The 20,826-nt window shown below is 40.5% G+C and overlaps 1 protein-coding gene across 5 annotated transcripts in view; it reads left to right on the top strand.

Annotated features, from left to right (window-relative positions):
- The window catches only part of LOC126248359 (histone-lysine N-methyltransferase EHMT2), a 267,727-nt gene extending 249,797 nt beyond the window's left edge, over positions 1-17,930 (top strand). For 3 of the 5 annotated variants that reach the window (XM_049949279.1, XM_049949278.1, XM_049949276.1), the window contains 2 exons: positions 4,423-4,598; positions 16,939-17,930. In XM_049949279.1, the coding sequence (XP_049805236.1) occupies positions 4,423-4,598; positions 16,939-17,071 (309 nt within the window). In that variant the 3' untranslated portion in view covers positions 17,072-17,930. Of the gene's footprint in view, positions 1-4,422; positions 4,599-16,938 lie in introns of those variants that run through there. The other 2 variants (XR_007545465.1, XR_007545466.1) reach the window with 2 other exon arrangements.
- Positions 17,931-20,826: the final 2,896 nt, after the last annotated feature.

The raw sequence follows: 20,826 nt of genomic DNA, 5'->3' as shown, positions 1-20,826 counted from the left end.
GGTCTCGGACTGCCTGGGGTGGCAGCAACGTGGTCACTGTTGGTGACGAGTGGCCAGGCACCCAGCCACGTGGCCTGGCGTTGGCTGCGGCAGCTGCTTGGAGAAAAGTGCCAAACAGCGGAATGCTGCGTGGCGGTGCCACGGATGTGTGCGTTTATTATTGCATGGCGCACCTGACATGTCAAGTGTGAAGTAGTGCTGGCAGCTTCAGAAGATACGGTACAGCTGGTTAAACTTCAAATGAGACGGGCCTAACGGTGAGCCATGCCACTTCTGACACCAGTTGTTAAAGCGTCAGGCTTGGCCAGGAGGGGAAAGCTGTAGGCACCAGTAAAGAAAACATATTTTTATATGGATTAGAGTTTAATGCCATAAACAGGCAGGCCTAGAGAAGCCATCGGGACTGAATGGGCTACCGCCCAAGAGGGCAGGAGAGGAGGGCGTCTGGTCAGTTTGGAAGCTACCAGCAGAAGAGAGCGAACGGCATGTCTGCTCCCAGCAGCTGACCACGGTTCCACCCCCACTTGACCACCTCCAAGCCTCCCTGTTGGCTGGTCATATCGTAAGACATGCAGTTCGGTAGTGTTACCTTGTCAGCAACATGCGAGTTTAGCTGCTGATGGTTCAACACGTGAGTTTCAGGGTGGTTCTGTGCGGTTTTGGGCAACGTGACTGAGACGCTGCAACTTACCGCCAGGCAAAAGGCACTGACGAACATCAAGTGAAAAATAAAAATCAAATTTTTATACCAGTAAACCCATTCAGTAACGTCCCCCACTGTACACCACACTCCCACACAGAGAAGTATCTTGAGGCGACCCTCGGTAGGCACCTCACCTGGGGACCATGTATCAAAGAGGTTAGGGGCAGAGTGCTTGGCTGTCTATGGGTGCTGTACCCCTTATTAAACTTAGTTAACTCTGCCCTCACACTGTGGTATCACATTAGACCTATCACTGATCAGGCCAGTGCTAGAATATGTGGCCGTGCTGTGGGGAATGCAGCTGACATTCATATGTGAGAGCTCCAAGGTTTGCAAGGCAGAGCTCTGTTACTCGCCATGCATCATCCTTGTGATTTCCTGACATGGGACTTGCTTTACTTCACTGGTGCACTAATGGTGGGTGATCTAGGTTCAAGCTAACTGCTGATTAGTACCACAAAATATCACAGTGGTCAGCAAATAGGCGTATTGTAAATTTGGACTACTAGATTCACAGAAGGGGGCCATTTGATGACATGACTTGTTGTTACAATGAACAATCTTGTAACATAAGCTGGAGAAATATTGTTTTCTGTCACAAACTGCTCTTGAGTAAGATAGGACAAACATGAAAAGTTAGGCCAACAAACTTCACATCACCCCCATGTAAACGGCTTGATGTAAAATTTTAAAAAGTTATTGGCAGATATTATTATTTACTGTTAGCAATTTGAACGCAACAACAATGAAGCAAACTGATTTTGCACTTTCCAAGCAGATTAATCTGTGATTAAGTAACATGAGCATTCAGTTTCCAAATTATTTCTGTGCCTTCCAGATCTGAACTTATATATACACCAATATAACACAAAGTGGAAGAGGAACTAAAAAAAACGATTCAACGATATGTGTATAAGGGAAATCCAGCTTGAGAAACATATATATTCTTTATTGTGATGTATATTATTTTGATATGTGAATGTGTCAAAAATAGTGGTAACATTTAAATAGAAGTTAGTGACAGACTGCACACATGGTCCCAAACTGTACTATAATTGAAAGACCTGCTTTTAAACCACTTTGGCAGTGTGCGACTGTGGACTGCTTTTGAAACAATTGGTAACTGCATGGCCACTTCCCCATGATAGTGGCTTTGTGTTCCATGTTATTTACCTCTCTTGTTTTTTAGCTTAAATTTTGCACCGCGCTTCCCAACTGGTGATCCAATGAATGGTTTGAGCACAACGTTTAAAATAGTCTTTCTTTCTCCTTCTTAACATCTTGTATAATAACAGTGTCTTATATTAATTCACTGAATTAGTTTAAAGTCAAACAAGATACATAACAAAATATGTGGGTAGATGCATCACTTAGCATTTCCTTGCAATTAAAAAGAGACCTAAGTTCAGAAAATCCAGACTTACGTGGCTGCAATTTGTGTCCTTGGTGAGTTTCATTTTATGAGCATGAAGCTGTGTTTGAAGGCATATTTATCTGCCTGATGTTTCATCCTCAAATACTGAAAACACCATCAGAGGCTTTAAAGACTAGGAAAGCAGTTAGAAACTCAGACAAACTTGATTGCTGAACTGTTTATATGTATTCACGCAATAGTCAGTTTATGATGTCGTCAGACCTCTGCCTAAGATTGCAAAGTTGCGCCAGCATGTGTTATGGATCTTGTTGTGGGGAAGAGCTGGTGTTGTTTCCTTTATTTACCACTAAGGCTCACAACTTGCCCAGCTCCAGTTATTCTTGTTTTCTGGTAAAATTGTTTTTGTGCTTTTGAATTTCTATGGCTGCTCTGTACATCCTAGCATAGTGATGACTGTATCATAATAAAACTGTTGTATTGGAGAAATGAATGTGCTGGTTCCCTGGTGCCAGTGTCTGATTTCCTACTACCAGTTTATCTGTTTTTCCTAGACAACAATTTATTTTCTGTTCCTTAATGTGGGTGTTAATAGTTCTTTTTATAGTTTGCACATAAATTTGTCTGCATGAGCAAGGGATTTTATATACTTCTGCTGTGGCAAGTGGCAGGTGTAGGTCCTTCACAGTGTTCAAATATTCGTGCACCTCTTATGTCGGTTTAAATACTGTGTCAATGCTGTGTCTTCTGAGTACTCTGGTGATGCAGTCTATGACTGCTTTTACAAATGAGAGGAAAACTATCCCTTTAGTTGGTTCTTTTCATTAGGAGCTCCAGATCATTTAAGTTATGGTGCTTCCTGTAGACTGTGTACCCTAAATACATATAAACAGTTTGTCATTCTGAGCTTGTTTGAGTTTGTAACTGCTTTCTGTGTCTTCATAGCCTCTGATGATGGCTCCGGTATTGGAAGACAAATTGTCGGGCAGAGAAATATACCCTGGACCATACCTTATTGCCCATAAAGCAAAAATCGTCAAAGACGTAAGGTGTTTATATGTTAACGAAAACATAGCTTTGTTTCTGTCATTATGGTTGACTTTAAAGTAATACTAGAGCATGCTGAAAAGTAATGCTTCCAAATCTTTTATGTGAAAACTCAAAAACTTTTTAAATAAAATAAACATTGTTACTATTCTTCACCTTTATTTTCCACATCTACAAATTTATTTCCCAAGATAGTCTGTCTGGCAATGAACACATTTCTTCCATCAGGAGACCAGTTGTTGGTACCGTCACTGTAGAATGTATGACTGTTGATGGAGCTACAGCCTCATTTCTGCCTGCACCCGTTCATCACTATCACAGTGGAATCCTCGAAGGTGTTTTTTAAGTTGTGCAAACAGGTAAAAATAGGATGGGGCCATGTTGGGACTATATTGAGGATGATAAATGACAGTGAACCCAAGGGGTCAGCTTATTGCAGATGTCACAGTGCTCATGTTTGGTCCTGTATTGTTATGCTGAAGGAGAGGGTGTTCCATGTGTAGATGAACTCTCGGAATTCATGGCTCGATTGCAGAATGCTGTTCCTCATGCACCGACATAGTTAAGTTCCACACCGACATTTTATATGCTACAATTTGGAGTGCTGTAATGGAGGAGGGCTGCAAATATGTAGCCATGAAGATGTAAAATGTTGTTAATGTTTGTTTTATTTAAAAAACTTCAAGAGAGTTTTCACAAAATAATTCGGAGGCGTTATTTTTCAGTACGCCCTCATCTATTGATAGAAATGTATAATTGTCACTGTTATGTAAAATTATGTAAAATACAAATAATGTAAGCACTAGTGGACTGGAATAAAACAGGAATTATAGTTAATTAGCATTCATTTCCAAACATGAAACATGTTAGGCTGATGCACACCGCCTGTATTTATTGTAAATATTCCCAACTCAGAATTGAAATACCAAATCTGTTATTGTGGAAATAATTCCACTTGTTTTTGAGTGCCTGAAAAAAAAACCTCTTAGGTACATAGCTTTACACTGTTGTTAAGTACATACAGATTTGCTGTTCTCACATTTCTTAAAATCTGCATGATATTTTGTAAGATTCTGTGAGTAAATTATATGATAGTTTGACAAATTCAGCAAATATACAAACTGTGGCAGACATAACCTGCTTTTACTATGTGGTGGTTTTTATGTGAATTGGTTATTCTGTACTATTTAAAAATGAATTTATTCTCAAATAATTGGGAAATTAACTCATAAAAAAACCCACACACATTTTTGTACTCTAGTTGGACAGTATTTGAAATTGTATTTGCAATATTTTCCAGGATGGAGAGACATACTGCATTGACGCTCGGTATTATGGTAACATTTCTCGTTTCATAAATCACATGTGTGCACCAAACCTATTGGCAGTAAGAGTATTTGTAGAACATCAAGATGTCCATTTCCCACGGATGGCCTTCTTTGCCAACAGGGATATAGAACCAAATGAAGAACTGGGGTAATATTTCTAAATGTGTTAATTTATTTATATTAATTTCCAATGTCATTTAGTTTCTATCTTAATTTTACTTGCAATAAGACAATGAACTTCCTTGCAGAAAAGAATCTCCTCTCACTTTCAAGTTATTAACAGAATAGTGGTTCATGACCATTCACTCATAGCTTCAGCCATGTATCATTTGAAACACACACATATTTACTGTAGTTTCATAATCACAAAAAGTCAAAAGTACTAGTTACAGTGAACACAAATGACATATGTCATACACCTGGAAGTTTCCCAGCAAAGCAGATGTTTTGTACCTGAAATACACAACAGAAGCTACCCAATAGGCACCATCTGTGGCAAGACAGGTGTTATTCACATTATTGTGGACAAGTCACTAGTGACCAATAGGCAGCTGACACTGTATATGAACATTTCACACGTGATTGTAAGATCTACTGGGAGAAAGTGATGTACATATATAATTTACAGCAGGTACCAACAGGGACACCTCTTGATTGTTCTACGAGGATAACAGTTCAAACGTTCCAGCAGTGATGTTATGCACTGTAGGTCTCTTCATGTCAGAGTTACAGTGCATTTCCATATCCAGTCTGTGTGGGCATAGTTAAATCCCAGGTGCTGGTTAAAAGTTTGCACCAACAGAGGTTGTCAGTCAACTTATGGGTCAGCATTGTTGATGATCACATGTTGTGAGTGTTTGTGAAACCATTCAAGACTACATAGATAAACTTCAAACATTTTGTATGAAATACAGGGCTATTACAAATGATGGGAGCGATTTCATAAATTCACTGTAGCTCCATTCATTGACATATGGTCACGACACACTACAGATACGTAGAAAAACTCAAAGTTTTGTTCGGCTGAAGCCACACTTCAGGTTTCTGCCGCCAAAGCGCTCGAGAGCACAGTGAGACAAAATGGCGACAGGAGCCGAGAAAGCGTGTGTCGTGCTTGAAATGCACTCACATCAGTCAGTCATAACAGTGCAATGACACTTCAGGACGAAGTTCAACAAAGATCCACCAACTGCTAACTCCATTCGGCGATGGTATGCACAGTTTAAAGCTTCTGGATGCCTCTGTAAGGGGAAATCAACGGGTGGGCCTGCAGTGAGCGAAGAAACGGTTGAACGCGTGCGGGCAAGTTTCACGCTTAGCCCGCGGAAGTCGACGTATAGAGCAAGCAGGGAGCTAAATGTACCACAGCCGACGGTTTTGGAAAATCTTACGGAAAAGGCTAAAGCAGAAGCCTTACCGTTTACAATTGCTTCAAGCCCTGACACCCGATGACAAAGTCAAACGCTTTGAATTTTCGGCGCGGTTGCAACAGCTCATGGAAGAGGATGCGTTCAGTGCGAAACTTGTTTTCAGTGATGAAGCAACATTTTTTCTTAATGGTGAAGTGAACAGACACAATGTGCGAATCTGGGCGGTAGAAAATCCTCACGCATTCGTGCAGCAAATTGGCAATTCACCAAAAGTTAACATGTTTTGTGCAATCTCATGGTTTAAAGTTTACGGCCCCTTTTTCTTCTGCGAAAAAAAACGTTACAGGACACGTGTATCTGGACATGCTGGAAAATTGGCTCGTGCCACAACTGGAGACTGACAGCGCCGACTTCATCTTTCAACAGGATGGTGCTCCACCGCACTTCGATCATGATGTTCGGCATTTCTTAAACAGGAGATTGGAAAACCGATGGCTCGGTCGTGGTGGAAATCATGATCAGCAATTCATGTCATGGCCTCCACGCTCTCCCGACTTAACCCCATGCGATTTCTTTCTGTGGGGTTATGTGAAAGATTCAGTGTTTAAACCTCCTCTACCAAGAAACGTGCCAGAACTGTGAGCTCGCATCAACGATGCTTTCGAACTCATTGATGGGGACATGCTGCGCCGAGTGTGGGAGGAACTTGATTACCGGCTTGATGTCTGCCGAATCACTAAAGGGGCACATATCGAACATTTGTGAATGCCTAAAAAAACTTTTTGAGTTTTTGTATGTGTGTGCAAAGCATTGTGAAAATATCTCAAATAATAAAGTTATTGTAGAGCTGTGAAATCGCTTCAATCATTTGTAATAACCCTGTATATTGTCCCACTTCATTGATAGAATATCACTAGCAGTACATTGAAAGGTATACCTCCTGCACACTGATGCTTCTGAACATTTTGATATGTGGACATGAGTGTAGCTTAAAACACATTACTGTGGTCAGTGGATTGATAGAGGTGGACCAATTCCTTGACCACCATACTCACCTGACATTTAAATCCATTGGATCTCTTTTGCAGGAGTTATCCCAAGACTGCACTTCGTATAACATGTATTACAGGCAAAGCATCCATTCTTTTGTGAGTTGTGAAAGCATGAGAGACTGTACACACTATTCCTAGAGCATTCACACATTCCTGGGACTTACTTTAGTGATGAATTGAAGCCTGTTTCTTGATAGAAAGTAGATAATTTGAACACTTTGTGTGAAGTATTGTGAAGAATTTATGAAATACGATAAATGAACAGTTTGTTCAAGTGGCATACTATGTGCAACTATCTCATATATAAGAAAGTGAGCATCCAAAGACCTATGTTGATATAGACAGTGGTTTGGTTTTGTAGACCAAGCCATAAGTGTTACCTGCTGTTTACAACATAGCTTGTAGAGTTACTAGGAAGTTTATTGGATGTTAATAGAAGCCAATAGTTGTGTGTTGAAGTGATGAACTGTAAAGAACAAGTAAGTGTTAGGAAAACTTATTTTGTGTTTTAGAGACCATTTACAAAAATACTATTAACGTAGAAGGCAACTGTATATTAGTTGTGTTATAAACACTACTTGCAGCATTCAACAATTTTTCCATAGACATAGAAATATATAGTTTTGATTCCCCACCTCACCCCACATCACTCACTTTCAACCATCCACTGAATACTAATTCACATTGTACACATGTAGAACTGCATTTCTTCGTCCATTGTAAGTTTTTGATCTGTTTACTTTAATTTTAGTCTTAGCTGTCTGCATCATAGCAGGTTCAGTACTTCATAACAGTGGATGATAAATTGAGCACAGTGCTTCTACTTTAGATGCTGATTTGTTTTATCTCACAGATATGGACTCAGATGTACTGTACTTATTGGAACACGATCTTCAAAGTTAAGAGAAAGTGATACACTCATTCTTACATCAATATTAGATGATTTATTTTGCAGACATCTCTTGCAGATTGGATAAGTGACAATTTATACCAAAAATGATAATCTTCTAAGCTAAATAGTGTTTCATATTATTCAGGGTGTATACGACCCGGGACAACCGGGAGATCCGGGAAAAACCCGGGAATTTTTTCATCCGGGAGAAAACCGGGAAAAACCCGGGGATTTTTTTAGAATTCCGGGAATTTTTCGTTGTTTTAGTTTTTGGTTACATTTTTGTAAATTTGACTAGGAAGAACCAATACTATAACAAAGAATATTACTGTATCTCGCTACTGCAGAATAATACTGCAGCAATAAAACACGAGCAAGAGAAAAAACGAAAATAAAACCTAAGTTGCAAAGGAAATGCGCCATATACAGGAACAAAACACAGTGCTCGTACAAGCGTCTGCCAACAGCAAAATTGTGTCAAGGCTTTAGGAAGACTATGCAATGTTTTATAACAACAAATTGCCTCCAATGAGCGTGACGTCACAACTGTTTACATTAGATTCGTTTGAGCGGTTGCGGGCGAGTTCGTGCGCACGTGCAGTTGAGTCGCGTATGAGTAGTACCTTCTCCCGCTTCTGGCAACAGAAATGCCAGGGGAATCCCCCGTCGCATCTAGAAAAATACTTTCCTGCAGACAATAGGGGACGGGTCTATACGAGCTGAGCGAATAAAGCCGAAAGGGTGAATGACAATCACTGTAAACTGTTCCTGGTTGACTGGGTTTGCAAATCATCAGCGTTGTTATAATTACTAGCGAATTCCGTCGATTCAGGCTACCAGAGTGGAAATAAACGACTAACAGGAATAACAGGCAACTAAGATTACGTGTTGTCTTCTCCGTGTATCCAAGAAAATGAAATTTTGACAGAAAATTTTTGGCCAGACCGGTACACTACAGTCCCCGGCTAGCAGCCGCTAAAGTTCTATTCTGGGAGTAGCGCGGAAAACGCGTTGTACGAGCTCTTAATAATGCGTAACCGGAGAACAAATGCGGGATAACTAAACCGGTGATTGTGACAGGGTTAGTGAAGTTAATCAGAGAAAAATTTTGACACTGGCAGGAATAGTTACAGAATTAGTGATGACAAGATTGTTTGTTAGAACGAGGAAGGAGAACAAACTGAGACTGTCAAGTTCAAGTGGCTCGGAGCACTATGCGACTCAACTTCTGAGGTCATCAGTCGCCTAGAACTTAGAACTAATTAAACCTAACTAACCTAAGGACATCACACACATCCATGCCCGAGGCAGGATTCGAACCTGCGACCGTAGCGGTCACGCGGTTCCAGACTGAAGCGCCTTTAACCGCACGGCCACACCGGCCGGCAACTGAGACTGTCACAAATTACAGAAGTATATGACTATTCCAAATTTATATAAAAATTACATACTACTACTTTTCGATCTCATGCTTCTGAAGCTAGAGAGTATGAATGAAATGTGAAATTATTTCCTAACATACTACTTTTTGCTTGTAGTAGGCCTAATGGGCTTTTGATATTGATGCTTCCTGAATTATATTCTGTCGTGTTATAAAAATGACCATTTGTGCCAAAACAGTCTCGTTTATTTGCTGTGTGTAACAACTGCTGCAATATTAGGCAGGCCTATTTCGTTTTATCTAGCAGACAATGACAAAATACACGTAATCAGATCTAGAAACCACACCAGTCTTGGGTACTATTTGTATTAACAGCTTTTCTGATATTAGACAACGACATTTCGTTTTTTCATGTAGCAAAACGTTGAGGAACTTTGATGGCCTAACAGATTCTTTCCCAGAAAGGAAAGTACGCCACACAAAGCTGCGGCAAGATTAGAGAGGAAAAAAAAGCTAGGACTTAAGGATTGAATAAATGTGTACTGTCTTGCTTTTCTCTTGTCTTTACTCGTTTTATGTATCCTATATATAATTTTATGTCACACAGAACAGCAAGTTATTAGCTAATAGGCAGTTAAGACTGCAAATTTTCTGAAGAGTTCTTGTTCTGCCGGTCACGAATAATCCCACGCAGTATTAACTGCGAGGTTTAAAAAAAAAAAAAAAAAAAAAGGTAAGATGTCAAACCGGTCGACTGGGATCAGGAGAGGCACCACAGAGCATTTTAATTTCCACTGTCCTCAATACAGGTTTGATGACACCCATTACAAAATATTACACGTTTGAATTCCACAGAGCGAAATACAGTGACGTGCCGTAGAAGAATGCTGTATGAAGAGACGTGGCATTGCACTTCGACACGCTTAAGACCAAATAACGTGTCTTACGTTGCCTCGATCATATATGTTTTATGTATCAGACACTTCAGAAAGACGTGCGCTACAATATTAAGATATTTTTTAAAAGTCGATTTTTTAAAATTTTTGGCGTCCTACCTCAAACGCTCGAGGGATGGGGAGCGCCACTATCTAATATTGGCCCGGTTCGAAAATATCGTAGATCCGGACCTGGTGCACAGAGCAGTCTGAGTTCTAGTGGGGAGGTGGTAGTCTCTACGTGACCCGTGTTTACGTTAAGTGATTTTGCTGTTTCCTCTTCGTTTATTGCTCTCACGTCAAACGAAAACAAAGTGTTTAATTCGACACTATTGCCTAGTTTCAACTGTTCGCTACATTTCAAGTGCACGTTTTCATCGTCTAGCAAGTATGGCATTATGCCATAATAAAGAACCAATTATGAGATAATACAGTACTGGTACATCTGAATCTGGACATACGAATGTGCACTTTAAGCCGATTTATGCATTTTAGTAGGGTTCACAAAATTCCCATGCTCTTGGAGTATCCTCTAACGCAAGGCTTCCCAACCTTTTCAGCTGGCGAACCCGTTCTCTTCAGTCGAAAATCCATGGAGGACCCCTAGTCAGTCAAGAGCACAGTAACTTTAAATTTAAGAGCGAAACCCATGGGAACTGAAAACTTCTTAATGCAAGTGCCCCCCCCCCCGAAGTATCAATAGTCTTTGGTTTAGAGATGAATGAAAACAACGTGAAATTAACGATCCAATTTGAATTCCCACTTTATCCAGATACTTACTAGTGGATTTACTCCCTTTGTTCAACACACTATAGCCTGATTAAAATTACTTGGTAATTGAAATGTCACACGATGGAGCTGTCTTCCTCCAAGTGCAATCAACGTCACATCCAAACTGTTTGCTGTTGACAAGCTGCCGCTTATGGTCTGTTCACTTCCACTATTTGGCTACTGTTGTGTAAGGAGCATGCATATTTCGTAACAGTGGTTGTGTGTGTGTGTGTGTTTTTTTTTTTTTTTTCTCTCCATGAAATCCGAAGAAAAATGTTCAAATGTATGTAAAGTCTTCCTTTGGTCATCCTTCCACCTCATTCATTTCAACTGGAAACTTCCCTTGTTGTGGAGGCGATAGAGAAACTGCACCCTGCTTCAATGATCCTGACCTCATCCATCGATCGATGTTAGAAGTAATAAACTGATCAAAAATCGACTTATGAAATATGTAGTGCACTGACAAAGCAAGTTTAACATTTAATGATGCCTGGGGCCGCATACATGCCAGCGAGCACTGTGACTGGTCGACAAAGCTCGCTCCGCGCATGCGTAAAAGGTTTCAGCGCATCTAGCGTCGTGAGCCGGCGCACAAACGCCCCCCGTATTGTTGCGAAACAGTCGATCAGGGAAGCCGCATTCTCCGGCACTAAACTGTATATGCGTTCTCACTTAGGAACCGCAAAGGCTGCTTGGGGATACGACCTGAAGTAAAAGTACACACGAAAAAAAAGTAGTTATGAATTTGATTTCCACATTTTTATTCAATAATTTTACTCATCATTTTACACGATTTGGTGAAAGGTGGCCGCGGACCCCCTAGAAAGAGCCGGCGGACCCCTAAGTGGTCCGCGGACCACAGGTTGGGAAGCCCTGCTCTAACGTCTTGTTTCTTTTATGACATAATGTAAGATCTTTTAATGTTTTACACGTACGAACGTAGGGGCTTCCTGCGTCATCGTAGCTGCGCAAGCACGGCGACGCTTGTCATCTGGCGTAACTGCTGAAACGTATATAACGTCGCGGGAAAATATTCCGAATGGTTGTTTGAAAAGCGTTACTTCCAAGTAAAGTAAATTTCCTTTTACACAAGATGAACTCTGTGCGCCAATGTCCTATGAATTTCTTAAAACAGAGCGTTTGAAAAAATGGCTCTGAGCACTATGGGACTCAACTTCTGAGGTCATTAGTCCCCTAGAACTTAGAACTAGTTAAACCTAACTAACCTAAGGACATCACAAACATCCATGCCCGAGGCAGGATTCGAACCTGCGACCGTAGCGGTCGTGCGGTTCCAGACTGCAGCGCCTTTAACCGCACGGTCACTTCGGCCGGCTAGCCAGAGCGTTTGACTCTCATTCAAAATTCAAATAATTGAGAACGACCATTTAGAATATTTTCGAGCCCAGAAGGTCAGACATTTATGTCGTTGTTAAAAAAACTTACTGGCACATTTCTGTGATGTATCTTGAAGAGAAACACGCGCAAAAAAGATCAACATTACGTGTGAAATCCTAGCTTCTCGTGCGGCTTAATAATCTTAGAGGCCAATATTATAGAGTACGTGAAAGCTTTTCTTTTCTTTTAGCAACACTATGTATATTAATTTAAGCCATTACCTTTCCCGATTTGTTTTTTCGCGCTGCTTAACAGTGATGTTGCTATTGGCTGACTACATCACGTGTCCTATGCTCTGAATATCCGCTGTCATTGGCTGGCGAGATCGCTTTACACGAGCTACGACCGGATTACAAAAGCGCATTGCAATCTCGATTTCAATTCTACGGAAAGTAACATGCGGTGTTTAGTGGAATTCGAATTTATACTTTCGTAATACGAAATATGCGGTGTACATGTTGCTGCACATCAGACATCTTTCCAAAACGTGTTTTTCCCCCGAGTTTAGTTTTCTAAAGTGCCGGGAAATTCTACGCCGGTGTAAGACCACAACAACTGAAAGGATTGATAAGTTTTACAGTTCCGAGGAAAAGTATACTGTTACTTAACAAGGAAAAAGTGTATTTTCATCCGGGAGAAAGTGTATTTTTAACCGGGAAATCTGGGAAAATCCGGGAATTTTTTTTCATCGTCCACGTATACACCCTGTTATTGTATTGAAAGTGTCATTCAACAGTTTTGAATTTAACTTAAATTTATGTCCTGCCCCCCCCCCTTCCCCCCCCCCCCCTCTGACGACAGTAACAACCACCACCACCATCACCACCACTCTGACGACAGTAACAACCACCACCACCACCACCACCACCACCACCACCACCACCACCGTCACCTCAAAACTAGAGAAATTTCATTGGGGAAATGGGGAAATCGGTGAAAAGGTGTTGATTTTCTAGTGCACTCTATATAAAGGAGAAAGAGGAGTAACACACAATATTATCATTCACTGTGGTTCTCACTGTGAATTTGCTACAAAGAATTTGGGAAGAAGCAATACAGTGTTGGATTACATTACTCTGTTTACACCAAGCGAGGCGTCGTTTAGCATTTACCGGTATGATGTGTGGCTTATGAGCAGCCGCCTGAACATGAAATCCAAGTATTCTCACCTCCCGCCTAACTGTCATAGTACTTGCAGTGAATCCTGATACAGCTTGGAATTCCTGTGTGATAGTCTGGATAGATGTCTGCCTATTACACATTACGACCCTCTTCAACTGTCAGCGGTCTCTGTCAGTCAACAGACAAGGTCTGCCTGTATGCTTTTGTGGTGTACATGTCACTTCACGTTTCCACTTCACTATCACATCGGAAACAGTGGACCTAGAGATGTTTAGGAGTGTGGAAATCTTGGGTACAGGCGTATGACACAAGTGACACCCAATCACCTGACCACATTTGAAGTCCGTGAGTTCCACGGAGGGCCACATTCTGCTCTCTCACGATGTCTAATGACTACTTAGGTTGTTGTGGCAGCACAAGGCACCTAATATGAAAAACATATGTTGTTGGTGGTGTTGGCATACTTTTGATCACATAATGTATATTGCAGGAGTGAAGGAATGTGTTCCGACAACAGTAGTGATCCCACAACAATCAGAAACTGATTGTTGTAGCAGTTTTTGTACACCTGGTGCAATATACACTCCTGGAAATGGAAAAAAGAACACATTGACACCGGTGTGTCAGACCCACCATACTTGCTCCGGACACTGAGAGAGGGCTGTACAAGCAATGATCACACGCATGGCACAGTGGACACACCAGGAACCGCGGTGTTGGCCGTCGAATGGCGCTAGCTGCGCAGCATTTGTGCACCGCCGCCGTCAGTGTCAGCCAGTTTGCCGTGGCATACGGAGCTACATCGCAGTCTTTAACACTGGTAGCATGCCGCGACAGCGTGGACGTGAACCGTACGTGCAGTTGACGGACTTTGAGCGAGGGCATATAGTGGGCATGCGGGAGGCTGGGTGGACGTACCGCCGAATTGCTCAACACGTGGGGCGTGAGGTCTCCACAGTACATCGATGTTGTCGCCAGTGGTCGGCGGAAGGTGCACGTGCCCGTCGACCTGGGACCGGACCGCAGCGACGCACGGATGCACGCCAAGACCGTAGGATCCTACGCAGTGCCGTAGGGGACCGCACCGCCACTTCCCAGCAAATTAGGGACACTGTTGCTCCTGGGGTATCGGCGAGGACCATTCGCAACCGTCTCCATGAAGCTGGGCTACGGTCCCGCACACCGTTAGGCCGTCTTCCGCTCACGCCCCAACATCGTGCAGCCCGCCTCCAGTGGTGTCGCGACAGGCGTGAATGGAGGGACGAATGGAGACGTGTCGTCTTCAGCGATGAGAGTCGCTTCTGCCTTGGTGCCAATGATGGTCGTATGCGTGTTTGGCGCCGTGCAGGTGAGCGCCACAATCAGGACTGCATACGACCGAGGCACACAGGGCCAACACCCGGCATCATGGTGTGGGGAGAGATCTCCTACACTGGCCGTACACCTGGTGATCGTCGAGGGGACACTGAATAGTGCACGGTACATCCAAACCGTCATCGAACCCATCGTTCTACCATTCCTAGACCGGCAAGGGAACTTGCTGTTCCAACAGGGCAATGCACGTCCGCATGTATCCCGTGCCACCCAACGTGCTCTAGAAGGTGTAAGTCAACTACCCTGGCCAGCAAGATCTCCGGATCTGTCCCCCATTGAGCATGTTTGGGACTGGATGAAGCGTCGTCTCACGCGGTCTGCACGTCCAGCACGAACGCTGGTCCAACTGAGGCGCCAGGTGGAAATGGCATGGCAAGCCGTTCCACAGGACTACATCCAGCATCTCTACGATCGTCTCCATGGGAGAATAGCAGCCTGCATTGCTGCGAAAGGTGGATATACACTGTACTAGTGCCGACATTGTGCATGCTCTGTTGCCTGTGTCTATGTGCCTGTGGTTCTGTCAGTGTGATCATGTGATGTATCTGACCCCAGGAATGTGTCAATAAAGTTTCCCCTTCCTGGGACAATGAATTCACGGTGTTCTTATTTCAATTTCCAGGAGTGTATTACCATAAGATGTCAGGCATAGACAGAGGTGGTGAGACATATTCCCAAAAGCTTTGGGATACCCATAAGTTGGTGGTAAGTATGCTTCCCAAGGCCCACAAATGACAGATTAATTTTGTGGTAAATATACTTCGCAAGCCCGTTCCAGAAACAACTTTGGTGGTAACCATACTTCCCAAGAACCATTAAAACACAATTGTTTGGTAGGATATATACTTCCCACAGCCCTGAAGGCTATATTTCACAACAAATAGAAACTACAGTTCATGCAGCAGACTTCCACTAGATGCCAGGAGCGTATAGAAGTGGTAACACATATTCCATTAAACACTGTAAAGAAATACATTTAGTGGGAAGTATATCCACCATGGCCTGCAAAAGGGTTAAGAAAACTTTTTAAAACCATATTTGGGGCTGGTTTACTGCTCAAATTATAAACAATATAATTGTACTACAGCCACAGTTCTCAATATGTCAACTTTTGATGAGATAACATAGAAATTAGCTTACTCTTGCCATGTCACTATGATATATTGTGCAGGTGTCCCGTGGAATATACAACTAACGCTTCTAAAGCATCGATTCAGGTTAAGGTGTCCTCTTTTTTTTTTTTTTCTCTCTCCATTTGGTTTAACTGCGACATAAAACAGTATTACTTTTTTGTGTTGTAAATTTCTGTAGCTGTTGTTTAAAGTGAAATAAAAATCCACACACATTCATACCTTTACAGCACACATTGAGCTCTAATCAAACACATAAGATGGTTTATTTCAAATAATTTTATTACCTGACAGCATATGAGGTATTTTGTGTCAACTCATTTCAGGGTCATAAATTATTCTTTGTGCCAAAATGGGTTGTCAAGGTCATATACCCTCTTTATTAATTTTTTGTTGTTTCCATAAATCCCTCTTGGGGGGGGGGGGGGTCCTCCTTTAGTCTTCCTGCCCTGGCGTACTGAGTTAGTGCTGTGACTCTTATAATCTTGATGTCGATGCAGGCCCAGTTCCTTCCTTTTCCAAAGAACACTGATAAGCTGTGGTTCTTCCACTGGCATTGCTGCACGCCTCATGATATATGATGTTAGCAACATGCACCATTGAAAAGGAACAACTAGATCCATTCATTGTGCACAATACAGGAATTAGTGTCTATTTGAGAAGCACATCATCTCCTAAGCTACACTAAAATTTTGTTATAATGAACTAACCTGAAAGAAATTCAGAAAATATTGTTCTTGCAGTCGTGACACTGGGTTGTTACCTGGTTCATCCTGCCTGATAGAGAGTTTTCAGGGTTTTCTCAAGTTGTTTCAGGCAGTAATTTGGAAGTACATCTTGTGTGTGTGTGTGTGTGTGTGTGTGTGTGTGTGTGTGTGTTTTCTGATAAACATTTCAAAAATCCATAATTCTAGGAAATGTGCCAACATTAAAACATTAATAAATTATTTTGATTCACTATTTATTTTCTTCAAAGCATTTTATGTCATACTGACATCATAGAATGTAAATCTGTCTTGCATAGATCATAAATTTTCTTAAGAGAGTCTTTTTTTGCTTACAGGTTTGACTATGGCGATAAGTTCTGGGCTGTGAAATGTAAATCATTCACGTGCTCTTGTGGTGCAGAAAATTGTAAATATTCTGAATCTACTTTCAGGAAAACATTGAATTTATCAGGTACATCAGAACAGTGACTGCCAAACAAGTTTTTGTCAGTGAAGCCTAGTGATAGACTTCAGTGGAACATTACAGTCTAAAGCAGCGTTTATTGACAAAATGTGAAATTTTTTCACCAGAGGACATGTTAAATAGGCCAATACACTCTTTCTGTATTGTTGTATGCATGTGATGTTACGTGAAGGAAATAGTTATTCCGTGGTTAGAAATTAAAGTTTCTAAACTGTTTGTTGAAAGTTTATATGGTCCATGATTTTGTATTCATCGTACAGAATTTTCTACAGATGTCTTTTAAGTGTTGTGTAAAGTGATGTTGGCTGTAACATGTATTAATGTTTAGTCCAGTTGCTTAAACCAGGGTAGATAATCTCAATGAATTTGTGTTTAAAGTTACTACAAATAAATGTCTGAAGGTCTTGAGGTTTGATCCAATTTGAATAGAACCCAAAAAAGTTTCACAATACCTGTCAAATGAAACTTTGTACTATTGTACAACCTGTAAGATGTTGATCTCCTTGTGCTCAGTGTGCTAATTCGCATCACACAAAGTGCAATTTTGCATTATTTCTTTTTTATCTTTGTTAAAATGTTAGGTTACAGTTATAAAATTTTGTATTTATATTTGTCTCCTTAAGTTCTATTCCACAGATTTGGTTTCTTGAATGTGTTCTAATGTCATATGTGATGCTAAACAAGTATCTTTAAGTACTCAGTTGCTTTAAATGTAAATTTGAACAGATTGATCATGATTTTGTACATACATTTTGTTATTTGTGATGAATTTTTTCTTGAATGTTTGTAAATTAATTATGCCTATTCATGTTGTCATGATGAATTTTGAAACAGCTATTTTTTTTATTGCAATGCTGCTGGAAATTGGTCTATTTTATTCATTATTACAATGTTATTTAAATAACATAATTTATTTGAAATGATGAACCAAAATATTCTGTTGTGATAATAGATCACCTTTTCCTCTGCAGTTTTTGTGTGAAGTGTAACCCACTCTCCTTTTTCTATTTTGTTTGCCTGTGGTAATATCTTACAAAATTGTTGCATGACAGCTATTTTATGTTCATTTCTCAGAAAAAAATGTCAGTTTTTGTGGATATAACTTGCAACTGGTACAGAAGAGAACTGAAGCATTTGAGATGTGGTACTATGGAAGAATGTTGAAAATTGGGTGGACTGATAAGGTAACGAGTGAGGATGTTCTCCACAGAATTGGTGAGGAAAGGAATATATGGAAAACACTGACAAGAAAAAGGGACAGGATGACAGGCCATCTGTTAAGGCATTAGGGAATAGCTTCCATGATACTAGAGGGAACTGTAGATGGTAAAAACTTTGGAGGAAGGTAGACATTGGAATAAAAACAGCAAATAACTGAGGACGTAGGTTGCAATTGCTACTCTCAGATGAAAGAGTTGGCACAGGAGAGGAATTCATAGTGGGGTGCATCAAACCAGTCAAATGACTTACAACAAAAACCAAACTTGCAAAAGGTCTTTGATAATTACAGCCATGTTTATTATTTAGTAAGCTCAGTGTAATATTTAAGATCATAATTCACCATTAAATTTCGTTCATTCTCTCTCTCTCTCTCTCTCTCTCTCTCTCTCTCTCTCTCTCTCTCTCTCTCTCTCTCTCTCCCCTCTTCCCTTCCCTTCAAGTATGGCATTTTTGAGAGACGGAAGATTATATTTCAGCATTTGTATAACAGCCCACCAATTATAAAAATAGTGTTATACTTTCTTCTAGACAAATTTCCTACTAAATGACAGATATTACTGTTAGACCCCAACATTATAAATGTAGCAAATGAAATATCACTTTATTTTTGTTTTTGTTTAATGAATCCACCGCCATTTGACTGTATTGTTGTTTGTTTAAATTACAACCCTGTTTTCGGCCTTTTATGCCATTTTCAAGTAACTGAGTTTATGTCATTAACATATATTGCATTAGTCACTTGAAAATGGCAAAAAGGCTGAAACCTGGGTCGTAATTAAATAAACAATAATACAGTCAAATATTGGTGTGTTCATTTAAAAATTATGGTATGACTGTTGCTCAGCAACATCAAAAACTGTTTACTGAAGTACCACTATTACTGAAATCAACACAGAAAATAAGGACTACATGACACGCATGATTCGTGAGATAAAGAGTGTATTGAAAAGTTCAGTTACTAAACTGAGTTTTACGCCTTATTTTGCTGGCCAGCAGATCACATTTTACATCTACTAAAGAATTGTGGGAAAAAATCTATGCATGTACACAGATGTAGTTCAGGAGATGTAGATGTATTGAAGAAACCAGTCATCGTGTTTTAAATGAGCAGACAACATGGGAATATTAAATTGAGATGACCAGAGTCGGATTGTAACTCTAAACTGTTTTACTATATGAACAGTTATTTACAATACAAAATGAGTACAGTTTGAAGTGAGCATGCTGACAACATTTGAATTTCTGCAAGATGCTAAGTGTAAGCAATTTTTCAGAGAGTATTTTGAAAAAGAAGGATCAGATGGAGAGGTAAGAGGACTTGCACACCTCATCTGTATAAGGTGACAATATGCTGCCTCTTATACATAATATTCATGGCGGAAGTGATTAAACTGCTCAATAAATATAGTGTTTGATTACACGAGGTCAGTTCAAGTTCATGCAGTGATTTTAGACTTCTGGTGTAACACGACGTCTTAGCAGGTTATGTTAAGTTACTTTTATCTTGTTTCCTGCAAAAGAAGTGGAAAAAAGTTTTTCAGTATGCTTTTTACACTTGAGTTGTTGTACAGCGTATGAAGGTGCTAGCTTTCTTCTTTAATTTGTAGCTTGGTGTGAGTGAAATCAACATTAACAAAGAGATACGTAACTAGATTCATACATAATTTGTAGGTAGCTGATGATGCACATTCTCTCACTTCTAAATATATTGTGCCTATGTGCTGAAGGAATTTTACAGTTTTACTTAACACTTTGGAGACCAAGCCCACAGCTTTGTGTTGAAAAAGACCATGCCCAAGTATAGGCTGGACCGTGATTTTTGCTCGAAAACTCGACAATGTACGGACATCTTGTTACATTCTGGTGTCAGTTCCTAGGAATATTTCGAAATAATCAGCGAATGTAATGTAAATATGTCTGCTTGTGTCTGTATATGTGTGGATGGATATGTGTGTGTGTGTGTGTGTGTGTGTGCAAGTGTATACCCGTCCTTTTTTCCCCCTAAGGTAAGTCTTTCCGCTCCCGGGATTGGAATGACTCCTTACCCTCTCCCTTAAAACCCACAGCCTTTCGTCTTTCCCTCTCCTTCCCTCTTTCCTGATGAGGCAACAGTTTGTTGCGAAAGCTTGAATTCTGTGTGTATGTTTGTGTGTCTGTCGACCTGCCAGCACTTTCATTTGGTAAGTCACATCATCTTTGTTTAACTGTTTCATGGCTGCAGTTTCTAATTTTAAAATATTTGTGCTTAATAGTTTCTTATTTCTTCACAATTTTGACTAAGAAAGAGCAAATTCTCTCCATTGCATAAGGCATACTGGAAAATGATACACTGACAAAAAATTGCAACACCAAAAAAATTTAATGATGAGTAATGAAATTTTAGGAATACATTTGTCTAGGAAACATATTTAAGTGATTAAAATTGGAAGACCACAGGTTAATGTAAGTGTGAGATAAGCTATCGCAAATGTGAAATGCTGGTACATTAATAACTGGTGTAACCACCAAAAAATCGAATTTGAGCATGCAAACCTGCGTG

This window comes from Schistocerca nitens, chromosome 3 (assembly GCF_023898315.1).
Source record: "Schistocerca nitens isolate TAMUIC-IGC-003100 chromosome 3, iqSchNite1.1, whole genome shotgun sequence".
Lineage (NCBI taxonomy): Eukaryota > Metazoa > Arthropoda > Insecta > Orthoptera > Acrididae > Schistocerca > Schistocerca nitens.
This window is presented reverse-complemented; position numbering and strand designations above follow the sequence as displayed.